General features: G+C 40.7%; 2 protein-coding genes across 3 annotated transcripts in view; one reads left to right on the plus strand and one right to left on the minus strand.

The window, feature by feature from the left end:
- The window catches only part of UBE2N (ubiquitin conjugating enzyme E2 N), a 40,057-nt gene extending 37,301 nt beyond the window's left edge, over nt 1-2,756 (plus strand). Inside the window, exons 2-4 of the mRNA XM_043447413.1 lie at nt 586-832; nt 1,015-1,155; nt 2,010-2,756. Of these exons, the coding sequence (XP_043303348.1) occupies nt 586-832; nt 1,015-1,155; nt 2,010-2,050 (429 nt within the window). The 3' untranslated portion in view covers nt 2,051-2,756. The remainder of the gene's footprint in view (nt 1-585; nt 833-1,014; nt 1,156-2,009) is intronic.
- Nucleotides 2,757-9,936: 7,180 nt separating this feature from the next.
- On the minus strand, nt 9,937-26,198 carry NUDT4 (nudix hydrolase 4). 2 transcript variants are annotated; one of them, XM_043447410.1, is made up of 5 exons: nt 25,733-26,198; nt 15,623-15,733; nt 14,756-14,800; nt 12,904-12,991; nt 9,937-12,698 (listed from the first exon to the last, which is right to left on the minus strand). In XM_043447410.1, exons 1-5 carry the CDS (start codon nt 25,829-25,831, stop codon nt 12,496-12,498), a joined length of 546 nt encoding a protein of 181 aa, XP_043303345.1. In that variant the 5' UTR covers nt 25,832-26,198; the 3' UTR covers nt 9,937-12,495. The 2 variants fall into 2 exon arrangements, with proteins under 2 accessions (XP_043303345.1, XP_043303346.1); XM_043447411.1 differs by having other exon boundaries at nt 12,904-12,988; nt 25,733-26,191.
- Nucleotides 26,199-26,672: the final 474 nt, after the last annotated feature.

Genomic DNA, 26,672 nt, shown 5'->3' on the forward strand with positions numbered 1-26,672 from the left:
CACTGTTTAAATGCCTCTGCACTTGTACTTCGTTTGTTCCATTAGATTTTTCAGAGGGGAGATTTTCAATGACTTTAAAGATTAATTTTGCTTTTTAAACAGCTTGGTTTTGGTTAAATTTAAATAGAGCAGGTTACCTTACCTATGTAGAAATCCTGTTGTTATTTTCTTTTTTTTCCCTTCTCTCTCCCATGAGTATAAGATCAGTTTCATTAGTCTAATTTTTTTTTTTTTTTTTTCCCGCCGCCGCCGCCGTCGTCGCTGCCTCCTCCCGGCAGCCTCCCCCGCAGGCCACAAGGCCGGGACCCTCATTAGTCTAATTTTATTCTCCACATATTTGTAGACATTTGTAGCTGCAGTTGTACATGATGTCATCAGTATTTGCTGGTGGTTGCTTTCAGCTGCTTATGATGATTTATGTTATTTTCTTTGAACTTTACATTTTATAAGCTAAATAGAAACCCTTTGAGAGATTGGAGAGGTTCTTTTATATCCAATTCCAAGAAATAAATTTCTCTAATTTTTATTTTGGTGTTTAGCAAAATGGTATTTGTTTCACAAATGTGTTATGTTTTTCTGTTGTAGGAAACCCAGCGTTTGCTGGCAGAACCAGTTCCTGGCATTAAAGCAGAACCAGATGAGAGCAACGCCCGTTATTTTCATGTGGTCATTGCCGGCCCTCAGGATTCCCCCTTTGAGGGAGGGACTTTTAAACTTGAACTATTCCTTCCAGAAGAATACCCAATGGCAGCCCCTAAAGTACGTTTCATGACCAAAATTTATCATCCTAATGTAGACAAGTTGGGAAGAATATGTTTAGATATTTTGAAAGGTAAGTGTTATCTTTATCATCATATGCTGTTAAGATTTTTTCCTTTTTTCTCTTAAACATTCCATTTTGAGAATCTGAATATTGTAATCTTACCTTATATGAAGACCGCAGAAGTGTGGGAGGGAAGCGCAGCAGTTCTGGGGCTGTGTTTTCACGCGTGGTCATCCTTGTTGCCTCTGTAGATAAGTGGTCCCCAGCACTGCAGATCCGCACAGTTCTGCTATCGATCCAGGCTTTGTTAAGTGCTCCCAATCCAGATGATCCATTAGCAAATGATGTAGCGGAGCAATGGAAGACCAACGAAGCCCAAGCCATAGAAACAGGTATTTAATATTCATTCTCCTTCACACCACTTCCATTTTAAAAAACAACCTGTACCACAACATTTTTTTTTTTTTTTTGGGTCGTGTCTTGCTCTGCTTGAGGGGTCTTAGGTCCCAGTTCAGAGATTGAACCCAGGCTATAGCAGTGAAAGTGTCAAGTCCTAACCACTGAACTGCCCGGGAATTCCTGTATATCACCTTTTCAAAAACTTAGTTTTAACCAGAAAAAGAAAAGATTTGTTAAAAGGAGAAGATCAGATCTCTCTTATAGTATGTAAATAACCTCTTAACAAAAGATTTTCAGACTCCCATCTTACGGCCCACTGCATGACTCCAATTTAAAGAGGAACAGTAGTTGGGAGATCTTGGACTGTTGTATAAACTACACGATTTAACAAATGTCTGAGTGCCTGCCATTCATTTAGCTATATGTAAAGATAATGGAAGACCTGTAAACTTCCTTGAGCTGTTTTTGCAATCTGTTTGATTAAATTAAACTATGTGTCCATTTATAGTTAGGGGGTTTGAAAGCAATAAGTTTCTTGCTACAAATTTTTTTTTTTCTTGCTACAAATTTTAACAATTAATGAGGAGCATCATATGAGAAAGGAAGGAGACAGCTCTTTTCATCCTTTGGAATTTTGTAGAACTTTTGAATTCCATTGTAATGTTTCGGTAATTAGATGTATAGACAGTCTTTCTGCCCCGACCTAGATTATAGAAAATGACATGAATTTAAGAAATTATAGCATGCTGTTTTCACAATTAACTTAATTCTGTTTGTTTGCTTTGTATAGAGTTTGGAAAGGAACATGTTGAACTTAAGTAATAATCACGTTTGTTTTTGTCCACAGCTAGAGCATGGACTAGGCTATATGCCATGAATAATATTTAAATCGCTTCGATCCTCAAGTGTGCATCACTTCTCCTGTTCTGCCAAGACTTCTTCCTTTTTTGTTTGCATTTAATGGACACAGTCTTAGAAACATTACAGAATAAAAACCCAGACATCTTCAACCCTTTGGTGATTAAATGCACATTAGCAAATCTATGTCTTGTCCTGATTCACTGTTGTAAAGCATGAGCAGAGGCTAGAAGTACCATCTGGATTGTTGCGAAACGTTTAAAAGCAGTGGTGCCTCTCTGCTTTTATTCATTTCCCCCATCATGGTTTAAGTATAAAGCACTGTGAATGAAGGTAGTTGTCAGGGTTAGCTGCAGGGGTGTGGGTGTTTTTCTTTATTTTATTATTATTATTTTTTTTTTGGTGGGGGGGAAGGTAGTTTTATTTTAATTTTATGGGCTCCTTTCCCCCTTTTTATGGTGATCTAATTGCATTGGTTAAAAGCAGCTAACCAGTTCTTTAGAATATGCTCTCTAGCCAAGTCTAACTTTATTTAGACGCTGTAGATGGACAAGCTTGATTGTTTGAGCCAAAATGGGAACATTAAACAGACATCACAGCCCTCACTAATAACATTGTGACCTTGCTGTCAAGTGTAGAATCCTCCCTTCAAGAAAAAGCTTGTGACCATTTTGTATGGCTTGTCTGGAAACTTCTGTAAATCTTATGTTTTAGTAAAATATTTTTTGTTATTCTACTTTGCCTTTGTACAGTTTCTTTTACTGTGTTTATTTCATTTTCCCAATGTGACAATCGTATTTAAAAATTAAAACTGATGGAACATTCTGTTTTGATCTTCACCATCTGACGAATTGAATGGTGAGAGGTAGATTTGCCAATTTCTTTTCACTGATGCAGATTTGTGTTAAGATATATCACTGAATGAAGTATTTATAAGCTGGCCCTGAGCATGCCTAAAACATCAGTATGTGACATTTTTTTTACCTCCTAGAAATTTGAAATAAATGTGCGTGTGTTGTCTGATTAGTAGGTGACCGTTGGTGTCTTGCCACAGTGTTTGGAGAATTACTGTTCAGGAGAGTCACAGCACAGCCACGCCAGGGACTGGCTTTGTGTGGGACTTGTACTTGTGCCACAGTTGTGTCTGGCATTTGGGTTATGACTCTGCTCTTAGTTCTTGTCTCAAAACTTCGTGTGTGACCACTGTTATTAGAAAACAGCAATCTGGTAATCACTTGGGGTTTGCTGAGGCATTTATCAGTCTTTCTTGCAGACCTGCTGAGCAGATCTCAAGCAGTCAGCTTGCCATAAGTGTCATGAGAAAGGTTTCTCCTTTAGAGGGCATCAGATCCTCAATTAATGATTCTTACTGTCATCCCTGTAATATTTACTGCGGGAGCTCCTTTTATTCTTTAATTTGATAATCAGCAATTATCTGCATTGACAGAGTTCTTCCCCCCCACAAAGCTGTTCTTTCCCACCTTTCCATATCTAATTCCTAAGTCTTGTTATTTTAAGACATTAATGTAGTCAGTCATAAGTATGTAAATGTTAACCTGTGGGTTGGAACCTTTGTCTCTTGCAGTTTAAGGTAATGGATATTGTAGCCCATCTGAGTTTTCCCCACTCTTATTCTCGTACCTTCTGGAGTTTCTTCAGACTGTGGTGTATTTTATTGTGCTCCTATGTAAGATGAAGAATATCTATTAAAATTACATTTTCAACATACAAAAGTTTTTGATGACTGGTAACTGGTATCCTTCAATAAATGCGTTGCTTGGAAACAAATATTAGTTTAATTCAGAGTAAAATTGTTCATAACCCAAATATTGTAAATTTAAAAGCTTAACAGCAGTTGTCATTTATAACAATTGTTGATCTCTCTAAGTTGTCTTACAAACTAAGGGAACTGAATCTCATTCTGGGGCCAACATGAGTGAACATTCAATCAGTTAAATAGAGATCAGTTTTATTTATTGCAGGTGGCATTGCTCAGATGATAGCTAGTACAACATAGTGATTTATAAGTATAAAATTCCAGATTTAAATCTATTCATCCACAAAAATGTATCTAAAGTAGGACTCTGATGTCTACTGAGTTTTTGAGTTACTGAAGTACAAATACGTGAATTCCTAATTTCACAGCAACAAGGTTTTTTCATTTGTAATTTTGGTAAGAGCCCCCATTGTTTTGATAATACTTGCTCCCCCAACCAGTGGGATGAAACAAGAGCCAGTGTGTTGGCTGGGCTTTCTTAGAATTTAAGGGGATCTGGGAGAGGCCAAGATAGAGTTTTAAAACTGGCAGCCACATCTGGCTTTGGAACCTGTTTTCCTTGGCTTGGCCCACATGGTGTGGTTGGTTAAAACATTTTGAATTCAATGCTGACATTTTAGAAAAATTGGGAGTGTCTCGTGAGAATCTAGAATTCGGGTAACTTGAATGATCTGAAGTTCTGACAACAGGAAGACGGGACCTGCCTTATGCAAGGCACCTGCTGGGAGGAGCTGAGTAGTAGCCTTCCTAAGATGAGCTTGTTCTTCTACTCAGTGATTCTCAGGCTGGTTAGAATCCCCTCCCAGCCCACCTGCTCCGCTTTGTAATCCTTTTCCCTTGTAAGCCTTTGACTTTGTAACTCCTTAGCTTACGGATGCACTACTACATGTCAGGGGTGATTAGGTGAATGGGACTGGCATAGGATGTTCCCTCGTGGGCCTCGTCTCATGAGGGGTGCGGGTGGGGCAGGTGGACCGCAGTGGCATCGCGGATGGAGAGGGGAAGTAAGCGCTTGGGAGGGACTGCGCTTCTGGATTCAATACCTCCAGGCAGGGGGCCAGCTTGTGCAGAGCCCTGGGGGAGGAAAAGGATCTGAGCGTATTGATAAGTGGCTTCTTGAACATCAACTCTGCCCATTCAAAAGCTTTTCTGAAATCTGGAGGGGTTGATAGGAGCCTTTGTTTTTCAAGTGATTTTTTAAATTTTGTTGTCTCCTTTGTTGTGATTTACTTCCACGCTAGCTAGTGTTGGTCCTCTCAGAAGCTGCCGAATGAGATCTTAGATTTGAGATATGTAGACAACATACTTTAATACGAAATTCCAGAAGCATTTAAAAATAAACACAATACCTAAAAAAGCCATAGGTGCTATGGTTTAGCACTAGTAAAGGAGAGTATGGGGTGGGAAATCCTATAAGACATTAACAGTTTTAGCTAAATGTAACTAAATGGTATGGGAGTAATAGGAAATGGCTCCTTAACTCTAGCCACATCAACTTTTTGTTAGTTGCAGTTGCAAAGGTTTAGAAATACAGCCTTATCTACAAAAGCTGGCCAAAAGAAAAAGGTAAAATGCCATGATTATAGGGCAGCTAATTCAACAGTCTATTTTAAAAAATGTAATTTCATTGGAATAATGTATTTTGGGACTGGGGGCAACATTTCATTTAACTGTGCAGCATGCGCTTAGTTTAAGAAATTATATTAGGGGGTTATTTTTAAATGACAATGATCACAAAAACAAAACATGTTGAATGTAATAACTTGGAATATTAAGAATAAAAATCTGTACACCATCACCCAGACTGATGATACTTTGTTTCCCTAACTATATCTTCCACCCCCTGCATTAATTTCCATTTTTTTAATCATTGAGGTTGGAAATCAGGAGGATTTGTTCCAAGAGTTGGTTTTGCTACATTTTTATGTTACAAATTGGACAAGTTCCCCATTGGCTGCAAAACTGGGAGTTGGGACTAAAATTTTCCTTGGTAAGTATAGAACTCAACCTGAAGAGTCTGGATCCTTTATCCTCCTGGCGATTTCATCTTTGCTACCCTTTAGCTGATCTGATATGTGCCAGTTGTAGCATTCAAGTGGATGAATGCTGACTTGCTAACAACCAAGCAAGCCTCTGTGGACTTGCTGTAGTTTCTGATTGGCTGGAGAAGCACATGGTAAGTGCCTGGATGTTTAGAGCTTACTGCCTCTTGTAGAGAGCAACAACTGAATCCCATGATCTTGTAAAAGTTTATTTCATGGTGTTCTTTAAGGAGCTTTAACATTTTTCTGCTAATCATTTTTACCTATGAGACAAAAAAGCAGTAGAAATAGGAGAGACTTGACAGATAGCTCAGGTTCCCTATTGTGGAATAACTAGCGTGTTTCCATTTTATATATTCCTGATCCACACTCACCCACCATGTGACTCCTATTGAAATAAATAGTTCATGATCTAGATTGTTGTGGTTCAGTTTCTCAGTCATGTCTAACTCTGCGACCCCATGGACCCCAGGCACGCCAGGCTTCCCTGTCCCTCACAATCTCCGATAATCTGCTCAGGCTCATGTCCTTTGAGTCGATGATGCCATCCAACCATCTCATAAAAAATATGGAGCACTTCATGAATTTGCATGTCATTAGTAAATTCCAATAGCTCTGTAAGTTTCGTTATAATCTAGTAAGTTTACAAAGTATTCTGGTTTATGTTCTAAGAGTAGACTATTCAAGAAGACTTACTTAGATCTGTCAAGTAGCTTAAATGTGATAGGTTGGTTGCACCAGATTTCAAGTTGGTGCTGTTTTCCTTATGTTTTGGCAGGAAGTATTAGAACTGTGAGTAACCAAAGGAGTAGGACCAAATGGTTGCAATCCGTGTTTTTGCATTCTGAAACAGTAAATATTTTGGGCTTTCCAGGCCATGGGTCTTTCTCAGTTACTCAGCTCTGCCAGTGTGGTAAGACATCCATAGACGATTTTAAACAAATAAGCATGCTGTTCTCTGCTCTGACAAAACTTTAGTTTTTACGTCAGAGTATTTTTTTCCCCAACTACTGAAAATGTGAAAAGCATTCCAAGTTTGTGGAATATACAAAAACAGGCCGGGGTCTCCATTTGGCCTGTGGGAGAAGGAAATGGCAACCCATTTCCACTCCAGTATTCTTGCTTCTTGTCTGGAAAATCCCATGGACAGAGGAGCCTGGCGAACTAGTCCATCGGGTCACAAAGTCAGACACAACTGAGCACGCGTGCACCAGGCTGTTAACCCCTACCTACTTGACAGTGACATTACTTGTCTTGTGTTATACGCAAGATATGTACCCCCCACCCACCCCTGCCACCTTTTAAACTGATGTGTGCATGTTCAAGTTGCTTCAGTCCTGTCCAACTCTGCGACCCCATGGACTGTAGCCTGCCAGGCTCCTCTGTCCATAGGGATTCTCCAGGCAAGAACACTGGGTGGTTTGCCATTTCTTCGACCAGGGGATCTTCCCAACCCAAGGATTGAACTTGCATCTCTTAGGTCTCCTGCATTGACCGGCAGGTTCTTCACCACTAGCTCCATTTGGGAAGTCTTTAAAAAGTGATATGTTAACTGTTACTCCAGTAACAGGAATGACTTGTGCAGGTTTCATTTTTCTGCTTTGATATTAACACAGATTGGCCATTTATCAAGCCCTGTTTTTTTCGTGATATATTTTCATACCAAATTTATCAATGTTCACAGGAATGTTCAAAATTATACAGGATTTGATTTTTAAAGAAAATCTGTACAGGCTTCTTTAAAAGTGAGCTTTAACAGGAAATTCTGTGTAGTGTTTTCCAATTAGAGATTAGTGAAAGGAACTCCATCTCTGGCAGCCCATTTCTTTGCTATCTATCAAATAGATGACTGTAACTTAACCCCACCCAATTTGTACATCTAAGTTGATGCACGTTTTATAAATAATGCAGTACACACCTTTGACTATACTTTGATTGTGCAACTTGAAGCTTTTTTGTTGACTAGGTTCCCAGAAGTAGGTGAAAGGGTTATTATATGCATTAAAAAACAATTTTTTTTTGGCTGTGTCAGGCCTTCCTTGCTGCGCAGACTTCCTAGCTGGGGAGAGCATGGGCCATCACTGTGGTGGCTTTTCTTGTTGCTGAGCAGTCTTTAGGGCACGTGGGCTTCAGAAGTTGCAGCTCCTGGGCTCTAAAGCACAGGCTCAATGACCGTTCGTGCGCTCAGCTGCTCCATGGCATGCAGGACCTTCCTGGATCAGGGATCAAACCTGTGTCTCCTGTACTGGCAGGTGGATTCTTCACCACTGAGCCACCAGGGAAGCCTGCATTTAAAAATTTAATAGTGCTACTACATTGCCATACCAGTTTATTCTGGCATCCTTAACCTGAATACCGTTTTTATGTCTATGATATTCCACCATGTGGACACATTACTAGTTAACCATTACGCCTTTGGGCCTGGGCATTTTATTTCCACGGCTCACCAGTTTGGTTGCCTTACCTTGGTAGGTACATCTGTGTCCGCATTCCTAGAGATTAGATTCCTGGTGTAGTAACTTGATCAAAAGGTATGTTTAATTACACATACCTCTTACTATAATAGCCAAATAAAGTATTTTTTATTTCACTGATTATGGAATGAATTTGAGTAAAAATTGAGAAAAGCAAAGATTTACAGTACTATTATGTCTGGCACTAGTGTTTAGGTAACGTGATGTCCAGAGGGTAGTATTCCACATTTTGGGAAGAGTAACTTTTAGGATCATAATCAGTTGAAATCACATCAAAGTAGAGAAATGTAAGACTAGTTTCTGAGTAAATTAGGGTCTTTGCCATAATGCAGTGCCAAGATAGCACTTAGGAGCCTTCCCAGCTTTCTTACTGCTTGAATTTAGCCAAGGGAACTAGTCAAGTGAAAGTTGCTCAGTTGTGTCCAACTCTTTGTGAACCCATGAACTCTACAGTTCATGGAATTAGAGAATACTGGACTGGATTGCCTTTCCCTTCTCCAGGGGATCTTGCTGACTCAGGGATCAAACCCAGGTCTCCCGCATTGTAGGCGGATTTTTCACCAGCTGAGCCGCCAGGGAACTAGTCAGGAAGGTACTAAGAGGAGCAGCACCAGGGATGAGATCACTTTTCAACTTGAGTTTTGTCCTACAGTTCCATACAAAATGCATCAAATTATTTGATGGGGATCACCTTTTTAAACAAAGATTTTGTTTTTGAAGATGGTACATGTCTTAAAAAATAGAGCTTACATCTTCAAGGACATTTTCTGATGTATAAATAACTCCTCTCTATGCCTCACTAGAATATAAGTTCCTTGAGGGTAGAAACTTGTTCTATGCTGCTGCACTAACGCTGGGCTTAAAGCAAATGCTGACCATTGTGCAGCTAACAGTGAATGTTGCATTAAGAATTTATGAAACAAGGTAACTATACTGGATGGAAACTTCATTTGAGGACAATCAGCTACAACATTACAGCTGTAATATCTGTTACAAATCATACTTTGATAAACTCAACTAGTGTTTAACTATATCTATGTAAGAGATCTGTAGAAGATTCTTGTATTCCAATGTGAAGACATTAGAAAATGCCAAGCTTTCTCTTTTCTTCCAATTTAAAATCTTAATCAAAACCAAATGAGATCTGAGTAGAACTTTTATGTGAGGATTCTAAAGTTCATCTTACATTAACAATTATTTTGGGTAAATAAAATGGCCTCACCAGTTAGTTAACCTTTTTAAAACAGCTGTAATAATTAATGTGACCACAGTGCAACATATCTGCAACATATTACACCAAAGTACTCAGGATAAGCCAAGCCCCTTGAAAATTAATTATTATAACACAAACTCCATTAGGAAAGGAGAATAGCAATAAATTAAGACAACCACAGTGGCATGACTGATGTCCTGTATAAGATGGAAAACATACAGTGGGAGAGTTAATGGCAACACCTTACTGGTGAGCCCTTCCTTTTATGTTAGTTAATTCCACTAGTTAGAATCATAAAACGGAAGTGTATAAATAAATGACTAGCAGAAAATTATGTGGCTGTCAATGGGAAGACAATAAAGCTGTTACTGTGGAACACCAGACAAGTTTTCACTTTGACAGTGCTAAGCTGTGTTAAAAAAAATTCTTTTCCATTTTTTATTTGATGTTTCCAAATATAAAAAAAAGTCAAGATTCTTACACCAATTATCTCAAATGAGACCATGCAAAGCAAAGTGTATACAACAATCATTTCCCCTTCAGTTCTGTGTGATTGACAGAAAATTGAATGGCATATGCCTGGTTGAAAAATTTTACCAGTTTACCAAAAAAAAAAACCCACCAACGACCCAGCAACAAACATGCAAGCCAGTTGCTACTTTGTGTCTATAAGTTACTTTATAAACTTTTTAAATTGGGAGGCACACTGAACATTTTAGCTGCCCAAATTTATCCTGCTGCCCCGCAGAAAGCACAGGTGACAGTCCCAACACTGTAAACTTCGGAGCGTTGAGATAGTAGACACTATTTGTTATCTACAGTAGGTTCAGCTCTTGAGTCTGCCAAAGTCGGCTTTTTCTCTTAACAGATATAAATCTCCTTAGGGCCTTTCCTCTAGGAAATTTTGCTAGGCTGGGTTCCAAAAGAATAGTGAAGTGTGAAATTTAAAGTGTGACAACTGAAGTATTTCGATGCATTATACAAATTTTCCCTAGTTGCACAGACTAAAGACAGGTGGTTTGCTAAAAAGCACTGAAGAAAATCCTGACCCAATGGTACTACTTAGTCCAAATGTTTCTGACCAAAGAAAATTATACAACAATATTTATAGGCTCACTTTTAAGAAATGGCTGACATTAATACTGTACATATTTTACATGTCAAATACATAGTCCAAGAGTTTATAAAATAAGTTCATGCATTATTACTTCTAATAATATCATATACAAGATACCCAGCCCCCCGCCCCCAATCCTTCTGACATTTCAGGTGGACACAAGTCTTATATACAAAAACAATCCAGTTCTCTCTGCTGTGTTAAGTATATAATTTAAAGAAACTTCAGAGATTACTGAGAAAAAACTACAAAGTGTCAATCTGTGGGATTTAAAATGTTTCCTTAAAAAAAAAAAAAACACAAAAAACACCCAGAATACATAACCTCTGTACAAAGAAAAATATAAAAATTCTGGATCATGTATGATCACATTACATAATTTAGGATGAAATGTCATTGGTTTTTTTTACTTTACTCATTCCTTTGACAGCATTCATTTGTGAACTAATATTTATATTTAGTTCAGCTGCATTTATGGCACAAGATCTCATTTTCAAAACAGTGGCACCAATTTTCCTTAAGTGTAACAACATTCTATTTTTAGCAGCAATTATGTTTTTAAAGGTTGACAATTTAGAGAACAAATGTGGAACTATGCTTACTTTCTACTTTATAGTCACCAGTTATGATGTTTACAAAAAGCTAATGTCTATAGATGGAATCATCTTTCACTTTGCCCCACCTCATTTCTCACTTGGTCAGCAAAGTACAGACAAGGTATTCATGTGTTTCTGTTAGATGGGATTCTTGGACTTAAGTGAATATAAAGACAAGTGTAAGACAAATTCTTAGTCCAGGTATGTTCCAGAGCCCAGTATTTAGTTATATAAGACCTACTGACCAGCTATAAAAGATGAGATGTTCTAAGGTGCCTTAACAATCTAGGTCTGTGACAGCTGAACAAGAAGGCCATTTCGCTCAACTGTGATGCAGTCAGCACCGACTGGCCTTTACCAGCAAGTTTAACTGATGTCACTAAATTAGAAAACAAAATGTTTGAAAAATTAGCTCACACTGAGGGATGTATAGTTCTCATGTATTCTGTGTGAAGAGAGATTATAGATAAAGGGAACTGGCCATGGAGCATGTTAACTCAAATTCCAGATGTTATCTACTACATGCAATTTGCATATAGTACCTGCCTAACAATCACCAGCTCTACAGAGTGAAGCTTTGTCTTAAAGTGACTGTTGAGTCCCTTTACGGGAATTGGCCATATCCGGTAACTAGTGATGTAATACCACTTGTGAAAATTGAGACAAGTTGACAAATTCCTGAAAATACGGTCATATAGAAAGAAACGGTCCAAATCTGGGACCTATGAATTAAAATTGTGATCCTATGAAACAGGTTTTTGGGTTGATGGACTGCTTTAATATCAAGAATTATTGTCATAAATTCCCACAACAGAAGGATTTGTTGAATATGTGAAAATGATTTTTGTGTGTGTGCCTTGTGAATGAGAAAACAATTTGAGGGGGGAAAATATACCCACAAGTAAGTTGATGTGACAAAACCCACAGACTGACAGCAAATGGACAAAACACTGAAAAACAAAATGCTGTGAAAATGCCAACCAAAATAACAAGGTGGGTGGGTGGGCTGGAGTAGGGAGGGGACAGTTAAGGCATCTAAAAAAAATTCCACATGGCTTTGGCTTATTAAAATATTTTACACTATCTTTTTTTTTTTAAGAAGATTTGAAAGCATCTGAAAAACATGCAAATTGTTTGAAAATCCTGCATGGCAAATTCAGACAGTTTGCAAGCGTCATTCAGATGTTTGTCAAGGATAATAAAGAAGCCTCTGCCCACAAGACTGCACAGGGTGGAAGAGGTCTTTCCAATTCTCTCTATCTTACACTAGACGGCAGCCCAGAGGTCTGTGCGGCAGTTACAAACAAGGTGTTACTGTCTGGAAGGGAAGGGACTGTAGAATTTCCATTGGTGGGAGAACAACCCAGCTTTAGCTTTTCCAGATACTCTGCATGTACAGGCTTATGGCACTGGAGAACTTTGATGGCATCTTCTACTTTGAACCACTCTCTCTTCCTTCCTAAAAAACACCGAATGAAATAAAAATAAATAAGTATATGATAAAAATAAATGAAGTTAACTTACAATTGTGAGATAACTCAAATTGGGAGATGTATATTGACCTTCGCTAAAAAGCAGCCAAAAAATAATTTAAGATGCAAACTGAATATACATATGTAGTATGAATTTAAAGAATTCAGATAGCAAAAGGAAAGGGAATTTACCTATATTAACAGAATCTTCCCAGTCTTCTAATATTTCAGTGACAGTAAGAACATAAACGTATGTTCTGTGCTTTCGGTCTTGGTTCTGCTTCAATATAAAAAGAAAAGCATTTTAATCTACAAGAGCTAGTCATGTACACATTTTCGAGTGAAGAATTCAGTGCGGTATACATTAGCATGGTTTACTTGCCAACACAGGCAAGTATACTCAGTCATACAAGCCTCAGCACCAGAGTGAATTTATGTAAGACAAAACATGAACAGACCCACTAACCTAGACCAGGGCCTCTCAACCTTGACCATCTATTTCATCACCCAGGATGCAGTTTTTTTTAAAGAGACACTGATTCAGTTAGTCTGAGAGGAGGCCTAAGTATGTAAAAGCTTCCTGGTGAACTATGCACAGCAAAAGTTGAGAATAGTATGAGGGTAGTCTACTTCTAGAATGCCATGTCCTACATGCTCCAACTCAGTTTTTACTCCTATTAAAACTGCCACCTAGCCTTGTGTCTAGGTTCAAAATTAAACACAAGTTGGCCTTAAAGGAAGGGGCTCACCTTCACCTTGATTAAAGGTAACCTTGTTTGGTATAGTCTAAGACGTAAGACAACTGCCCTAATTTTTTCTACCGCAAATCACCGCAAATGAGTAATTCACTCATTCAGTATCTTATGTCTTTGGGAATGAAAGAGAACAGGAATAAATTAGAGGCCTCTCTCACTGAAAACATTATGTTTAAGGATCTGTCATCTTACTCTATGCCTGGAAAATCAATACACTTATTTGCTATGTTCACAAATTAATCAAAATCACCATGGTGACTAGGCAGGAACATTCTAATTTTCCCTTCTATTTTTCTAAAGGGAAAGGTACACTGATTACCATTTTCTGTTCAGATTCTATGAAATTTAAATAGTATTTGTAAAGCACTTATTACTGTTACCTTCCCATGTTACACAAACATTGGAAGTTTCCTTTAAAAATCTTGTCAGCGTGTTCACATATGCATTATTACGTGTCCGCGGTTACTTAGTTACAGAAAACTCACACTGTTTTTCAGTTTAACCAGGAGATGGTGCTATTTAACTGGGTAAAACAAGTGCTGAATTCTGGAAAATTTTGAATAGTACCTTATGAACTTTTACTCAACAGTTACTGTATTCTGGGAGTCATCAATTCTACCAGGTGCTGTACAATCAGAATTTTTTCTGATTTCTGAAAAAGGCTAAAAGATAAAATCTTTAAGGACTGTATTTATAGTCCTATCAGCAAGACTAAGCTAACACTTAAAAGGGTATTTTGAAAAAAAAAATTTACAATGTGTCTGATATACCATGTATCTAGGTCTGAATCTTGTATGAAAATATATTTGAGAACAGCTTGGGTCTCATGACCTGACCTCATTTCTTCCCACCTTCCATGGAATATCTGTCACTTTCAAATTTCTTCTCCACAAATTCCATTCTGCCTTCAGTAACAACAAATTATAGAAGAGAATTCTATGCTTCTAGTATCTAGTCTGTGCATCTGAGTTTTGCATCCTCATGGTGTCCTTTCAGGATAAAGTCATTAGGCATATCATCCAGTGTTACATGCTGAAGGCAAAGGGTTCATTTCCAGGCAGTATCCATGAGAGACCTAAGCCCTTAGGTGATACTGAGAATATTGTAGTAATGGTATATGAAAGTCAAGCAGCTTCTACTTCCCTCCCTCCTAAATCCTTATGACTTCCTTGCCTACTGGTAGCTTCGGAGGAATATCTAGCTCAGGCTGCTGCCAGATTATCTGGCCTGTTAGGAAGGAAGAAGTCATTAATTCTATCAGCAAGATAAGGATTACTTTTGTAACTCACCTCAAATATGCCCAGGAGTCTGCCCAATTTTCCTTTTACTCCAGCCTATTAAAAAAAGATGAAATGTACAATTTTTACATAACAAAATTTACATGCAAGTTATTTTCTCTGTGTTACCCCTTCCACTGCACAGTCCTGTTCCTTTTACCTGGTACTGTGACAGCCTGGAACTTCAGTGTGTGCCACAAACCAGAATGAAAACTAACAGACTGGCACGTGCCTTCTCTTAGAATGCTTATCCCTTAAGACCTGTCTCTAGAAAACCTTTCCAATCACACACCAACACCCAATGAGAGCTTTATCAATCACTCCTCATTATGCTCTAACTGCTGTTCAAGAAGTTTTTATAGCACTTGATCTGTGCTATTTTGCTCCTGAGTAAAAGCAAGTTCCATCTTCTATCAGTTGTGAGAAGACAAGCAGGCCAAGTGTGCTTCTGTGCATGTGTCTGCCCTCATTTTACTGAACTTTAAGACAAAGCCAGTAAAATGAAAGCAACTGGCTTCCTATATGTCTGAAAATGTATTGCAGCACATGATGAACTTGTTCTTTGTGCATTTTTGCTCAGTTAACACTAACCTTGCTTTGGGGCAAGGCCATCACGTTATATATTGATCACTGATGAGGCTAACTGTTATATAACTGTGTGTTATTCAGCTCTGGGGGATTTCCACATTGATTTTTAACTATTTTACCAGGTAGAAAAAAATAATCTGCTTACCAGAGTGCTAGCTGTAGCCACAGGCTTTAAAATGTTGAATGAGACAACCAAACAGCACTGTCTTCACGCGTCTCCCTCGGTGCACACTCAAGCACACTGCCTTGCTTGTGAACCTCGCCCAGACTGCACACTCCTCTCCGTCTTACCTCTTCATAAACCTCCCTCACCGCAGCACCGTCAGGCTCTTCTTCAGGTTCCATCCCTCCTCCTGGGACAATCCACTGGTCTGGGTACCGACTGCTGCTCACCAACAGCACCTGCAAGCCCGACCACAGCCATAAACCCCAGCCCCAGAAGGACTATGGACACTCACGTTTGTTTGTTCAGGCTACAGCAGCAGAGTTGGGCAATTTCAACAGAAACTACATGGCCCACAAAGCCTAAAATACTGTTTGGCCTTTATAGGAAACTCTGCAAATCCAGGTCAAGAACAGCATTAGGCTTGAAATGTGCACACACTTATAAAACAAACAAAAAACCCCATACACTGTATTAATACAGAGTAGTATCCTGCCAGTTCACTTTTTAACAGTATCTGAAACAAGAAGTAAACATCCATCCTCTAAGTGAAAATCTGTGCACTGGGTTAGGTTGGAATTCACCTAAGTTGAGAGAACAGGAGTGGGGAAAGACTATGATAAAAAACCAAATGATGTTTATGAAAGTAACAGGCAGGCGTCTTGACCAACTTGAACAGAAATGTCTGCAAAATTACCTTAGTATATTGCCTTCAAGCAAATGCAAACAGTTCTCTCCAGAAATTAATCAGCTGAGAGCAAAGCCTGATCCTCAGTGCGGTTTCTGGTTTTCTGACACTGTGCCAGCTGCCTGCCCAGGGCTCTCCCTACTGCCCGATGAAGTGCTGGCCCTCAGGAATGTATAGCCAGCCCAGGATTCACCTACATGAGTAAGCTCCAGTACCCAATCTGCCCAAATGGAAACTTCCAGGCTGACAGCAGTTTATCAAGTCCCACCTTTCCCCCAAACCCCAGCAAAACTGGGTTGGGAGATGAAGGAACAACTTCAAGTGCATAACTCCCCTCAATTTGAAGAGCGGCAGCGCGCCTTGGACTACAGACATATCATTACCACATATGGTGGCTCAACTAACGCTCAAGGGGCCTTAGCACCATTTCTCTCAATTCTGATCTGGACAGGACTTTACTACATCACTCCTCCAAGTATATAACAGGCAGAACAGAGGCAAGTCCAGAGAAAGCACTGTAAATTAACACAATTGACAAAGCCTTAACTAAAGTACTAATGGGGTTCCCCAGGTTCCTCACTGGTAAAGAATCCACCTGCCAATGCAGGAGACGCAGGTTCGATCTCTGGGTCAGGAAGATCCCCTGGAGGAGGAAACGGCAACCCACTCCAGTAGTCTTGTTGGGAAAATCCCATGGACAGAGGAGCCTGGTGGGCAACAGTCCATGGAGTCACAAAGAAATCAGACATGACTGAGCACCCAAAGTACTAATGGCTGACACTGAGGGCACCACCAAGTCCAAATACAGCAATTTTGGTAAAGTGAAATGTAAGACAGCCTTAAATTTAAGCTTTCTTAGGTATAGTGTCCTCCTCTGCAAAAAGAAGTAACTATCCTTGCAAGACTGTTGAGTGTTAAGGAGTATAACATACCTCAGATCCTAACCTACGTGAGGAGGCCAAGCACACTTGGCCTCACTGTACTCACTACAGTGAGTACTGCTGGCCATTACAGTTGGATCTTCTGCTTTCCTACCAACTGAGTTGAATTCATCTGTCATGACAAGCTTGTTTCCCAGATTTTGCCAGTTGCACTTGTTTTTGTAATCACTGAGTGTTAATGATAAAATGAGAGCAGGAAGTAGTTATCAAAAAGGCTCTGCAAAAATTCATTAAAGATGGGTTGTTAAAAATTGCTATCAAATTAAGTATGGATAAGATTAAAAAAAAAAGACCGGAAGAAGGAAATTTTAAAAATCTAGAAAGTTAAAATCCTAATTTATACAAAGTGAACTGCAAATCAGATTTCACCTTTGGATTTTATTCAAAAAGTATACTTGCCAATTGTCTGTGGTATTCAAAGGCTTTGACCCTACATCAAGACTGGCAAACGAATATGTTTTTAAGTTAAAACAAAAAATGTTTAAGGTACAAAAGTGTTATATCCTGTATCGTGGAAAAAGTAAATGGTAACCATCAGTTCTGACCACAGAGCTGGAAGCTTCTTTTCCTGGTTCCTAGGCATGAGTTAGGGATAAACTGGTTTCTAGTATCTGGATAAAATTCTTACTGCCTAATTCTATGCTCTAAAAGCAACCCCCAGATCACTTTCATAATGGAACAGGGTGGTGCAGGGAACTAGCCACCAGAAAAGTACATCTTCACTGAGTAAAGAGGGAGTTTCAAAACCATCGATATTCATAACGTTTGAGTTCTGAAAAAAATGAAATTCAGTGTCATGTATTTAGGTCAATGACTAATATGTTCCTATTTGACCACAACAGTCTTTAAGAACTAAATTACATAAGGTTAATAATGTTGAAAAACCATTAGTACAGTCTGTGTCTGTTTTTGAACTAACACTTAAGCCTCTGATTTAAAACCAAATCTTTATCTACAGGATATCATTGTCATATGACTGAACTTTTCTTCCAAACGATTTAGCTGAGAAACCAAGAAATGGTGCTGCAAGAGTCCCCTGACATTCCAAAGTGATTAAATTTTATCAAGCCATTAACTCCAAATGTATCTTTCCAAAAATGATCAATGTAAAATGAGTAATACCTAAGGTATAGCATCCAAATGTTTAGATGATTGGTATCTAAATTAGCTTAAGAGATCTGATAATGAGCCTTTGGTGATGGTACAGATTTGGAAACTGGTATGTTACTAAGTACTTGCCTACTCATCTTGAGTACCTGGGAATTCAGATGAGGTCAAGGCTATGTGGTAGGGGAAGGGCGTGGGTAGTGTTTAAGAAAAGAAATCTGAAGAGTATAAGCAGAGACAAGGACAGTTAAAACCCCTTCTATACACTGGAAGAATCTAAACCCACACCACAAAGTATTATTATTATTATTCAGTATCTCCCTCTCAATTCCTACAAAGCCATCTTAACATTCTATAACATCCCCAGTGTACTAGATCTACAATGTAGCTTTAGCATGCAAACTAATGCTCTAAGAAAGGTGTTACTAAAAACAAACAAAAACTTCTAGAGAGAAGGGTTCTCTGACTATCCACCTCTATCCATACTTGTGTCTCAAAATAATGCTTATCACAATCTTTAAATTCTATAGCTGCATTAACCTTTACAGACTTCTTCCTACTCTCAGACAACTAAAAAGTATCCCTAATTTTACTGGCTTCACAATCCTAGGTTGGCTCCCAGATGTTTGTGATGCAAAATCTGAGAGAAAGTGGTGAAATAACAATCTACACAGTATGGAAGTGAGAGTGACTGGGGGACAAGGTATGTAAGACAAAAGGAATGAGGGCACAGAGCAGCTGCTATGAGGTAAGTCTATTGATATTTGCCACTAAATATATATATATGAATGAATATATTTATGTATTAGGTTGGCAAAAAAGTTCATTCAGATTTTTCCGTAAGACGGTATGTAAAAATCCAAACAAAATTTTTTGGCTAATATTTGTTGTTCAGTTGCTCAATCATGTCTGACTCTTTGCAACCCCAAGGACTGCAGAATACCAGGCTCCTCTGTCCTCCACTATCTCCCAGTTTGCTCAAATTCATGTCCATTGAGTCAACGATGCTATCTAACTATCTCATCCTCTGCTGCCCTCTTCTTGTTTTGCTTTCAATCTTTCCCAGCATCAGTTTTTTCCAATGAGTCAGCTCTTCACATCAGGTGGACAAAGTATTGGAGCTTCAGCGTCAGTTCTTCCAATGAATATTCAGGGTTGACTTCCTTTAGGATTGGCTGGTTTGATCTCTCTGCAGTCCAAGAGACTCTCTAGGATCTTCTCCAGAACCACAATTCAAAAGCATCAATTTTTCGGCACTCAGCCTTCTTTATGGTCCAAATTTCACATTTGTACATGACTACTGGAAAAAGCATAGCTTAACTATATGGACCTTTGTTGGCAAAGTGATGCCTCTGCTTTTTAATATGCTCTCCAGGTTTGTCATAGCTTTCCTTCCAACCCCAATATTACTGTTATTTATGAAAGAAATGACCAAAGCTTTAAAATAAATGGTATTCCTGAGGTAACAAAAGATAGGTTACAAAAACTCTTTCAATAAGAGGATACACTAACAGCTGAGAGGTCCGTACATGGTCATTCATAGGTTTTAAATTCTCTTTCAACTACTTTTCTAGACCTATTAGATTTTGTGCGTCTGACAAGATGACAAAGATGAAAGTAGACATTTAACTTTCCAGATAAGCCAGACCTGAGACCAAAGGAAAGATTTATAAAAAGGAGGCTAATCAACACACCAAGTTGCAGAAATAAACTTGAATCACACTCAAACCCCAATGCCAATGGCATTAGAGTGGTGAAAAGTAAAGACACTTCTTCCCCAATTCGACCTGGCCACCTTCATATCAGCATTCCTCCTACTACACTATCAGATCTTATCCCTCTTTTCATGCATTGGTCAATTATCAGAATAAAATACTATTCACTTGGCACTGTTGAGAAGTCATTTTTCATATGTGTTTTTCTTAGATACCCAATGTTTCAAGATTTGGAATAGACGTATTTGTCACTTTTAGTAGCAATAGTATAGTGATAGTCAACTTGGAACCAGCCCTGAATCTTGCTGGACAAAGGTTTGTCTGTGAATTGGAATAATATATAGTATTACTCTGTATCACCCAACTCCTCCTCACTGAGGGATGTGTAAAAGTGTGTAAACTGAGGGATATGTAAAAGCATGTTCGAGGTCTACATAATATAGCCATGCCCTCAGAGGTGGGAGGTACATGGGACTGTTGGCTCCCTACGAGAAGGGGCCCCAAACTGCCCTTCGTGGTTCAGCTTTTACCCTTACAATGGCTCTTGGTCACAGCCTGCCTCCAGGAACAAGTGAAAGTGAAAGTTGCTCAGTCCTGTCTGACTCTTTGCGACCCCATGGACTCTAGCATACCAGGCTCCTCTGTCCATGGAATTCTCCAGATCAGAATACTGGAGTGGTAGGCGTTCCCTTTTCCAGGGGATCTTCCCAACCCAGGGATGGAACTCAGTCTCCCACACTGCAGGCGGATTCTTTACCATCTGAGCCACCAGGAAAGTGAACAAGTAGTCACTATAAATTACCACAGCTTTCTCAGAAAAAACAAAGCTATTCACAGAACCCCTTAAGTGATCCCTAAATAATAAAGAGTTTTATTTTGCAAATTGTAACTATATATTTAGAAGCTGTTTTGGGTTGTTGTTCTTTCTTTCCCACATTATCACAAACAAGAATAACATGAATGGTTAAAACTATCTCTACTGTACTTAACGGTTTCATAGGCATTTGGCCAAGATTAGGGCAGCAGTATATCAGAACACCCACTACGCACATATACATTTTAAAAGGTAGTTAAGTTACAATAATAGTTAATATATCCACTAACCACTACCAAGTTCTATTACTCAGCAAACTAGTACTACTTTTTGGGTTATAGAGGCAGAGTGCTGTAAGATCAGAAATAAAGACACATTCTGTGAAAATGTATTTAACCAAGATTATATGGATTGGTAGATAATGGTAAGCTGGGTTGACCATGATTTTTTTTCTCCCAGCATGTTAATGTTCTGAAGTGATGGGATAAACTTTCACAAAATTGGAGAAAGCCTTGGTGATACACCAAACCCGTAAGAATAAAAATGGACGCAAATCGTACATGAGGGCCTTCCCTTGAAGAAGTGGCTGATTGGATAGGCTAAGCAGCTTCTCTAGGTCTAGGAAAGCTGCAGGCACAGATGAAGGAGGCTGGTGACATTTCCTGGCAGTTAGAAAAGGCCACCTTTGGATAGTTAATTCTGATGAAAGTGGTTTCCATTTGAAGTAGGAACCTTCAAGGACTTAATGCTCTTAGGAAGAGCCCCAGAATACATGTCTGAAAAGGCTTACTGATTCTAAGGGTTAAAGTGCTAGTAGAGAGAAGCCGTGATATTTCTTAGTAGTAGTGTTAGTTGCTCAGTCATGTCTCACTCTTTGCAACCCCATGGACTATATAGCCTGTCAGGCTCCTCTGACCATGGGATTCTCCAAGGAAGAATACTGGAGTGATTTACCATTCTCTTCTCCAGGGGATCTTCCTGGCTCGAGGATGGAACCCGGGTCTCCTGCATTGCAGACAGATTCTTTACCATCTGAGCTATAGGGAAGGCTTATTTTTTTTTTGTTTATTAGAGCTCTGGTTTAGAGTTCCACAGGTTTCAAGACTACTGGCTCAGCGAGCTTACAAGCTAATTACAGCAAAAAGTCCAAATGCAAGTTCTTAAGACTGTCTACGTTTCTCACTTGCAACTGTGCCTGGATTCCACCCAGGATCAAGTCATTTCTGTTTCCCTCTTTAGAATTCTATCCTATTTTGCTGCCAGATCATCCCCAAACTTGAATACATCTAAAACTGAAATACAGCAAGCCAACTCCTTAATCTTACACTGAAGGTGCTCTTCATTTTTCAGCCACTATTTGTTCTCTGCTACAGTTCAATTAGACCACAGCCCCAACTCTTGCTCTGTTTATGATGTTTGGTCCTTCCCTACCCACTCACTGAAATCCAACTCCAAATGACTCATGCTGGATCTTAACTCTGGAGCACTTGATGGTACTTTTGCCTGCATGCTAAGTCGCTCAGTCATGTCTGACTCTTTGCAACCCTGTGGACTGTAGTGCTCTTGGCTCCCCTGTTTATGGGATTCTCCAGGCAATAATACTAGAGTACTACTAGTAACACAAGAATACTAGAATACTAATTTTGCCCTTTCCTACTCCAGTGGATCTTCCTGACCCAGGGATCTAATCCACGTCTCCCATGTCTCCTGCACTGGCAGTGGGTTCTTTACTGCCAGCACCAGATGGGAAGCCCGACAGTACTTTACCAGTACTTTATTGCCTTTCATGGGCTTCCCTGATGGGTCAGAGGGTAATGAGTCTGTGTGCGATGCAGGAGACCCGGGTTTGATCCCTGGGTCTGGAAGATCTCCTGGAAAAGGAAACAGCAGCATCCCACTCCAGGACTCTTGCCTGGAGAATTTTTTGTGGAGCCTGGAGGGCTATAGTCCATGGGGTTGCAAAGAGTTACGACTTTTTTCTTTTTATATCAGTCATCTGTCTAACCTCCTGCTGTACAGAGCATGTTCCTTAGGAGCCCACACTTTTCATCTTGTAGCCTGGTTCCAACCATCATATATGCAAATATGTTCAATGGAATCCATTTCAGGTTCCCTTTTGTGAATGCACTGTCCACTTTCACTGCAAAGACAGAGATCCCAGCTCCTCTATGGAATACTTATTTGTTGCCTTGACTGGAAGCCCAACTGTCAAAAGTAAGGGTGGTTCCCCATAGAAATAACTAGCTGGAGAGGATCAAATGAACAAGAGATTTAGAAAGAAAGGGCCTGGGCTCAAAATGATCTGCCAGCTTCTGTGACCTTGAGACAAGTTACTTCCATTGCCTAATTTCTTCCTTTACAAATGCTAATGTTTATTATCTACCTCGCAGGGAAGAAAGAGATGCAATGGGAAAATACATAAAACCACACCCCAAAGAATAAAAACTGCTGTGAGAACACCCTTCCGTCCTACAAAAACCTATTCTCAAGTCTACTTAGAACCCCTTAAGTAGAAAGCCAGACTGGAACACTGCATAGCTTGAGGGTCAAAAAGCAATTACTATTTTATTTCACTTTACACTCTATAAACACAACTACAGAAACGAAGATCCTGAAGATCTAAACCAGACGTTAAAGTTGGCTGTGCATTATTTAGAGAATTCCAGAGCCTTCCCTCAGAGCATATTCTCTAACAAACTGATTGACTTGGTTTCACAACCTCCCGGTTAGGGTTATCAGATTTACGAAGTTTTACGTAATGAGCTTATCTAATAAATTCTTCAAATCTTGCTCTTTATTTTATAATGGCACTGGTCTCTTGATTCCACTAGAGGCTAGGAATCTAGCATTTATTACAGTAGAAACAATTTCAAAGCACAAAACCAACTCATTTATCTGCTACGATCAACTTCTCATGCTCTCCTCAGACTCTTGCTTTACCATTCACACAATACAGACCGTTTCAATTTCCTCCCATTTCCCATATTTTCCCCTGGGAACCTTAGTTTTTACAAAGCCTGAATTCCACGTTCACGTCATGGCCAAGACTTCAAAGTGACTACTTTCGGAAAGTCTTCCAAACTCAGCCTTGCTCGATCTCACTCATTCAGCAAATCTTGTGCACCCAACTGCTCTGGGCCTAGCCCTGTGCCCAGAGCCCAGCATCAGCAGGGACCAGATGCTGAATTCCGACTCTACCATTTCCTAATTACGTCATTTGGGCAAAGTACTTCTGTTCTGCATCTGTCTCTTCACCTATAAACCTGCCCTAAGAGGATTAAATGTAACAAACTTAAAAGTCTTCAGGCAGTGCCTGAGCACCTAGTAAGGGCTCAACTAAAAAAATAATTACGCAATAGTGAGCCAATCAGATAAGATTCCTGACCTAATAGTGAGCCAATCAGATAAGTTTCTTGACCTATCTTGATCACTTTTGGCAGGTGTATTATTTTATATTTAAAGTTTGCTTTGTGCTAACATGGTCTTTCCCTCAAGGACCTTCTAATCTTTTTAACAGAATGCACTTAAAAAGCCCGTTGACTTTGTGAATGCTAAAAGCCATTCTCTACTTTCTGGCTCTCCTAAATAGGCCCAGCCAAAAACATCAATTTCTCTTGAAAACTCCTTTGGAATTTAAGTTTAAATTCCAATAGAGACCCCCAACTGAGCATGCGATCAACACTAAAAGGCTTGGTTTCTTTTAAAAAAATAAAGACAAGAGTTTGAAGAGCACCATTCTGAAGTACTTTGATTTTTGTTAGCATAACAATATAAGCCACTGAGAGTACACTATTTCATACTCATCCTAACTACAGGGACTAGCAGTAAGGAAGCCATTAAATTCCCGCCTCCAGCTTTAGCTTAATATTTTATTGGACATAATTGGTTATGGAAGCAGAACTCAGAATGTTAATGCTTTTCCTGTCTAACCATTTAGAAGTGGCAATGCTAAAAGATTTTCATCAGCTACCAATCGACTACTACTATTGCTCCACGCAAAATAAAACAAACTAGTGAACCATTTTTAAATTAAATAAGTGTAACAGAAATAAGTATAAACTGTTCTCCAGGAAAACCTCAACGGCCTTACTATCAACCCAATGCTGATGAGTGAATTAACAGAAGACTGCTGCTTCCTCTTAGAACAAGACTGCTTCTCGCCAGATGTCAAGCCAAACATAGCAAAGAAGCTCTGATAAATATGCAGAGGTAGAGATTACCGTCTGAAAATGGCAACTGTGCCCACCTCTAGTCCATCTTCTCCCTTCTGGTGATTCCACGTTTTTCACTACCCATCATTCTATAGTCAGAAAACTTTAAAAGAGGAGGCTTTTTTTTTTTTTTAATCCAGTATAAATATGCCAAGCGCTTGTAAATTAACGGATCCACTAAAAAGTGGAACTGATAGAACCAGACCGATTGAGTTATTTTAAAGCAAGGGGACTGTCTGGATATTCCATAATCATGCCTACATTCAACTGAAGCCGCAAACTGCTATTTCAGGGGAGAGGAAAATGTAACAAGGGGCAGAAGGGCTGGGGCTGCAACATTCACGCCATTTCTACCCTCTGTTAGCACTCAAGGTTTTATTTGGTTTCACGCTCCATTAGCAGGTTAAAGTGGTGACTCCTGCTAGGCGGGACCCAGACGGCCCGGGACCTTCCAGGGGGCCAGGAGGCGTCTCGGCCTCCCGTCCTAACCACGACCCGGTGGGAGAGCGCTGGGCTGGGCGAGCCCCTTTGTTTCCACAATCTACCCAGAGAAAGGAAGGAAGGAGGGAGGGAGGGCGGGAGGGAAGAAGGGAGGGGGCTAATCCCTTCCAGCCTGGAGGCTAGACGGAGGGTCTGCTGGGAGGGGGATGGAAAAAGGGAAGGGCAAGGGCAAAGACCTCCCATCCCGGCCAGCCCGGACTCCCACACCAACCCCGCCCCGGCGCCCTAGCGGAGGGGACCAAGCGCGCCGGCCGCCCTCACCTCGTCCTCCTGCTCGCTCCGGAAGCAGAGGCACGCCGCCCGCTTCTTGAAGCCCTCGCGGTCATAGGTCCGCGTCTGGTTGGGCTTGAACTTCATCATAGAGGCGGGTTCTTGCTGCCGCTGCTGCCCCGGCCGCCGCCACCCCGCCGGGCAGTGGGGTCGAGAGCGAGTCGGGGCGCAGGGAAGCGAGGAGGCAGCGCGGGGAAAGGCAGCGAGGCCGGGTCAGTCCCGGAGCAGACGACCGCTCCGACGCGGAGCACAGCGCGAGCGTCGGTCACTGGAGCCCGGGTGCCGGGGTGGAAGCGCCGCCTCTGCCCGGGCGTCCGCCGCTCTCCATCGAGCCCGCCGCACGCTCGCCTCCGCTCCCTCCTGCTGCCGCCTTCGCTGCCGGAGAAAGCGAGGCTCCAGGCTCGCGCCACGAGGAGACAGTTGCAGGAACTGGTGCCGACTGGGCAGCAGCGCCGCGACAACTTCGCACCGCCCCCTTCGCCTTATTTAAGGGACCGCGCACGCCCCGCCCCCCCCTCGGCGTACCGCCCTGCGCGCCTGCGCGCCGGGAACCGTTGCGGCGGGGGAGGGACGTCGGGGGCGGGGCCTCAGCCTTCAGGCGGCTGGATTTCGGCGGGGCGGGCGGGCTGGTGCTCCGCCCCAGCGCGGGAGAACCGGGCGGCGAGGTAGGTGCCCGCGAATGGAAAGAAGCAAAGACGTCACTCCCGTGTTTTTAAGTCCCGTAATATTACCTGCGAGGACCGTAAATAGCCTCTCCACAGCGGGGCCTAACCACGTACGTCCTCGGCAAAATCGCTCCTGGTCAGAAAACGCCTGGAGGCCTCGTTGCGGTGGCAGCCTCTGTAGTGACTGTGTAGACGTCCAGAGAGCGCCCGTCAAGTGCGGGGCGGACGAGTGAGGCCTGGAAAGGTGAAGACGTTGATGAAGACGT

This window comes from Cervus canadensis, chromosome 25 (genome assembly GCF_019320065.1).
Source record: "Cervus canadensis isolate Bull #8, Minnesota chromosome 25, ASM1932006v1, whole genome shotgun sequence".
In the NCBI taxonomy this organism is placed as follows: Eukaryota; Metazoa; Chordata; class Mammalia; order Artiodactyla; family Cervidae; genus Cervus; species Cervus canadensis.

Excerpts from the sequence above, each read along its gene's own strand:
- NUDT4 (XM_043447410.1), bottom strand. The coding sequence starts at position 25,831 with ATGATGAAGTTCAAGCCCAACCAGACGCGGACCTATGACCGCGAGGGC. Across the intron at positions 14,801-15,622 it reads TGAGGGAGGTTTATGAAGAG|GCTGGAGTAAAAGGAAAATT; the intron begins GTAAGACGGAGA and ends TTTTTTTAATAG. Across the intron at positions 12,699-12,903 it reads GGAAGATTCTGTTAATATAG|GAAGGAAGAGAGAGTGGTTC; the intron begins GTAAATTCCCTT and ends GGTGTTTTTTAG.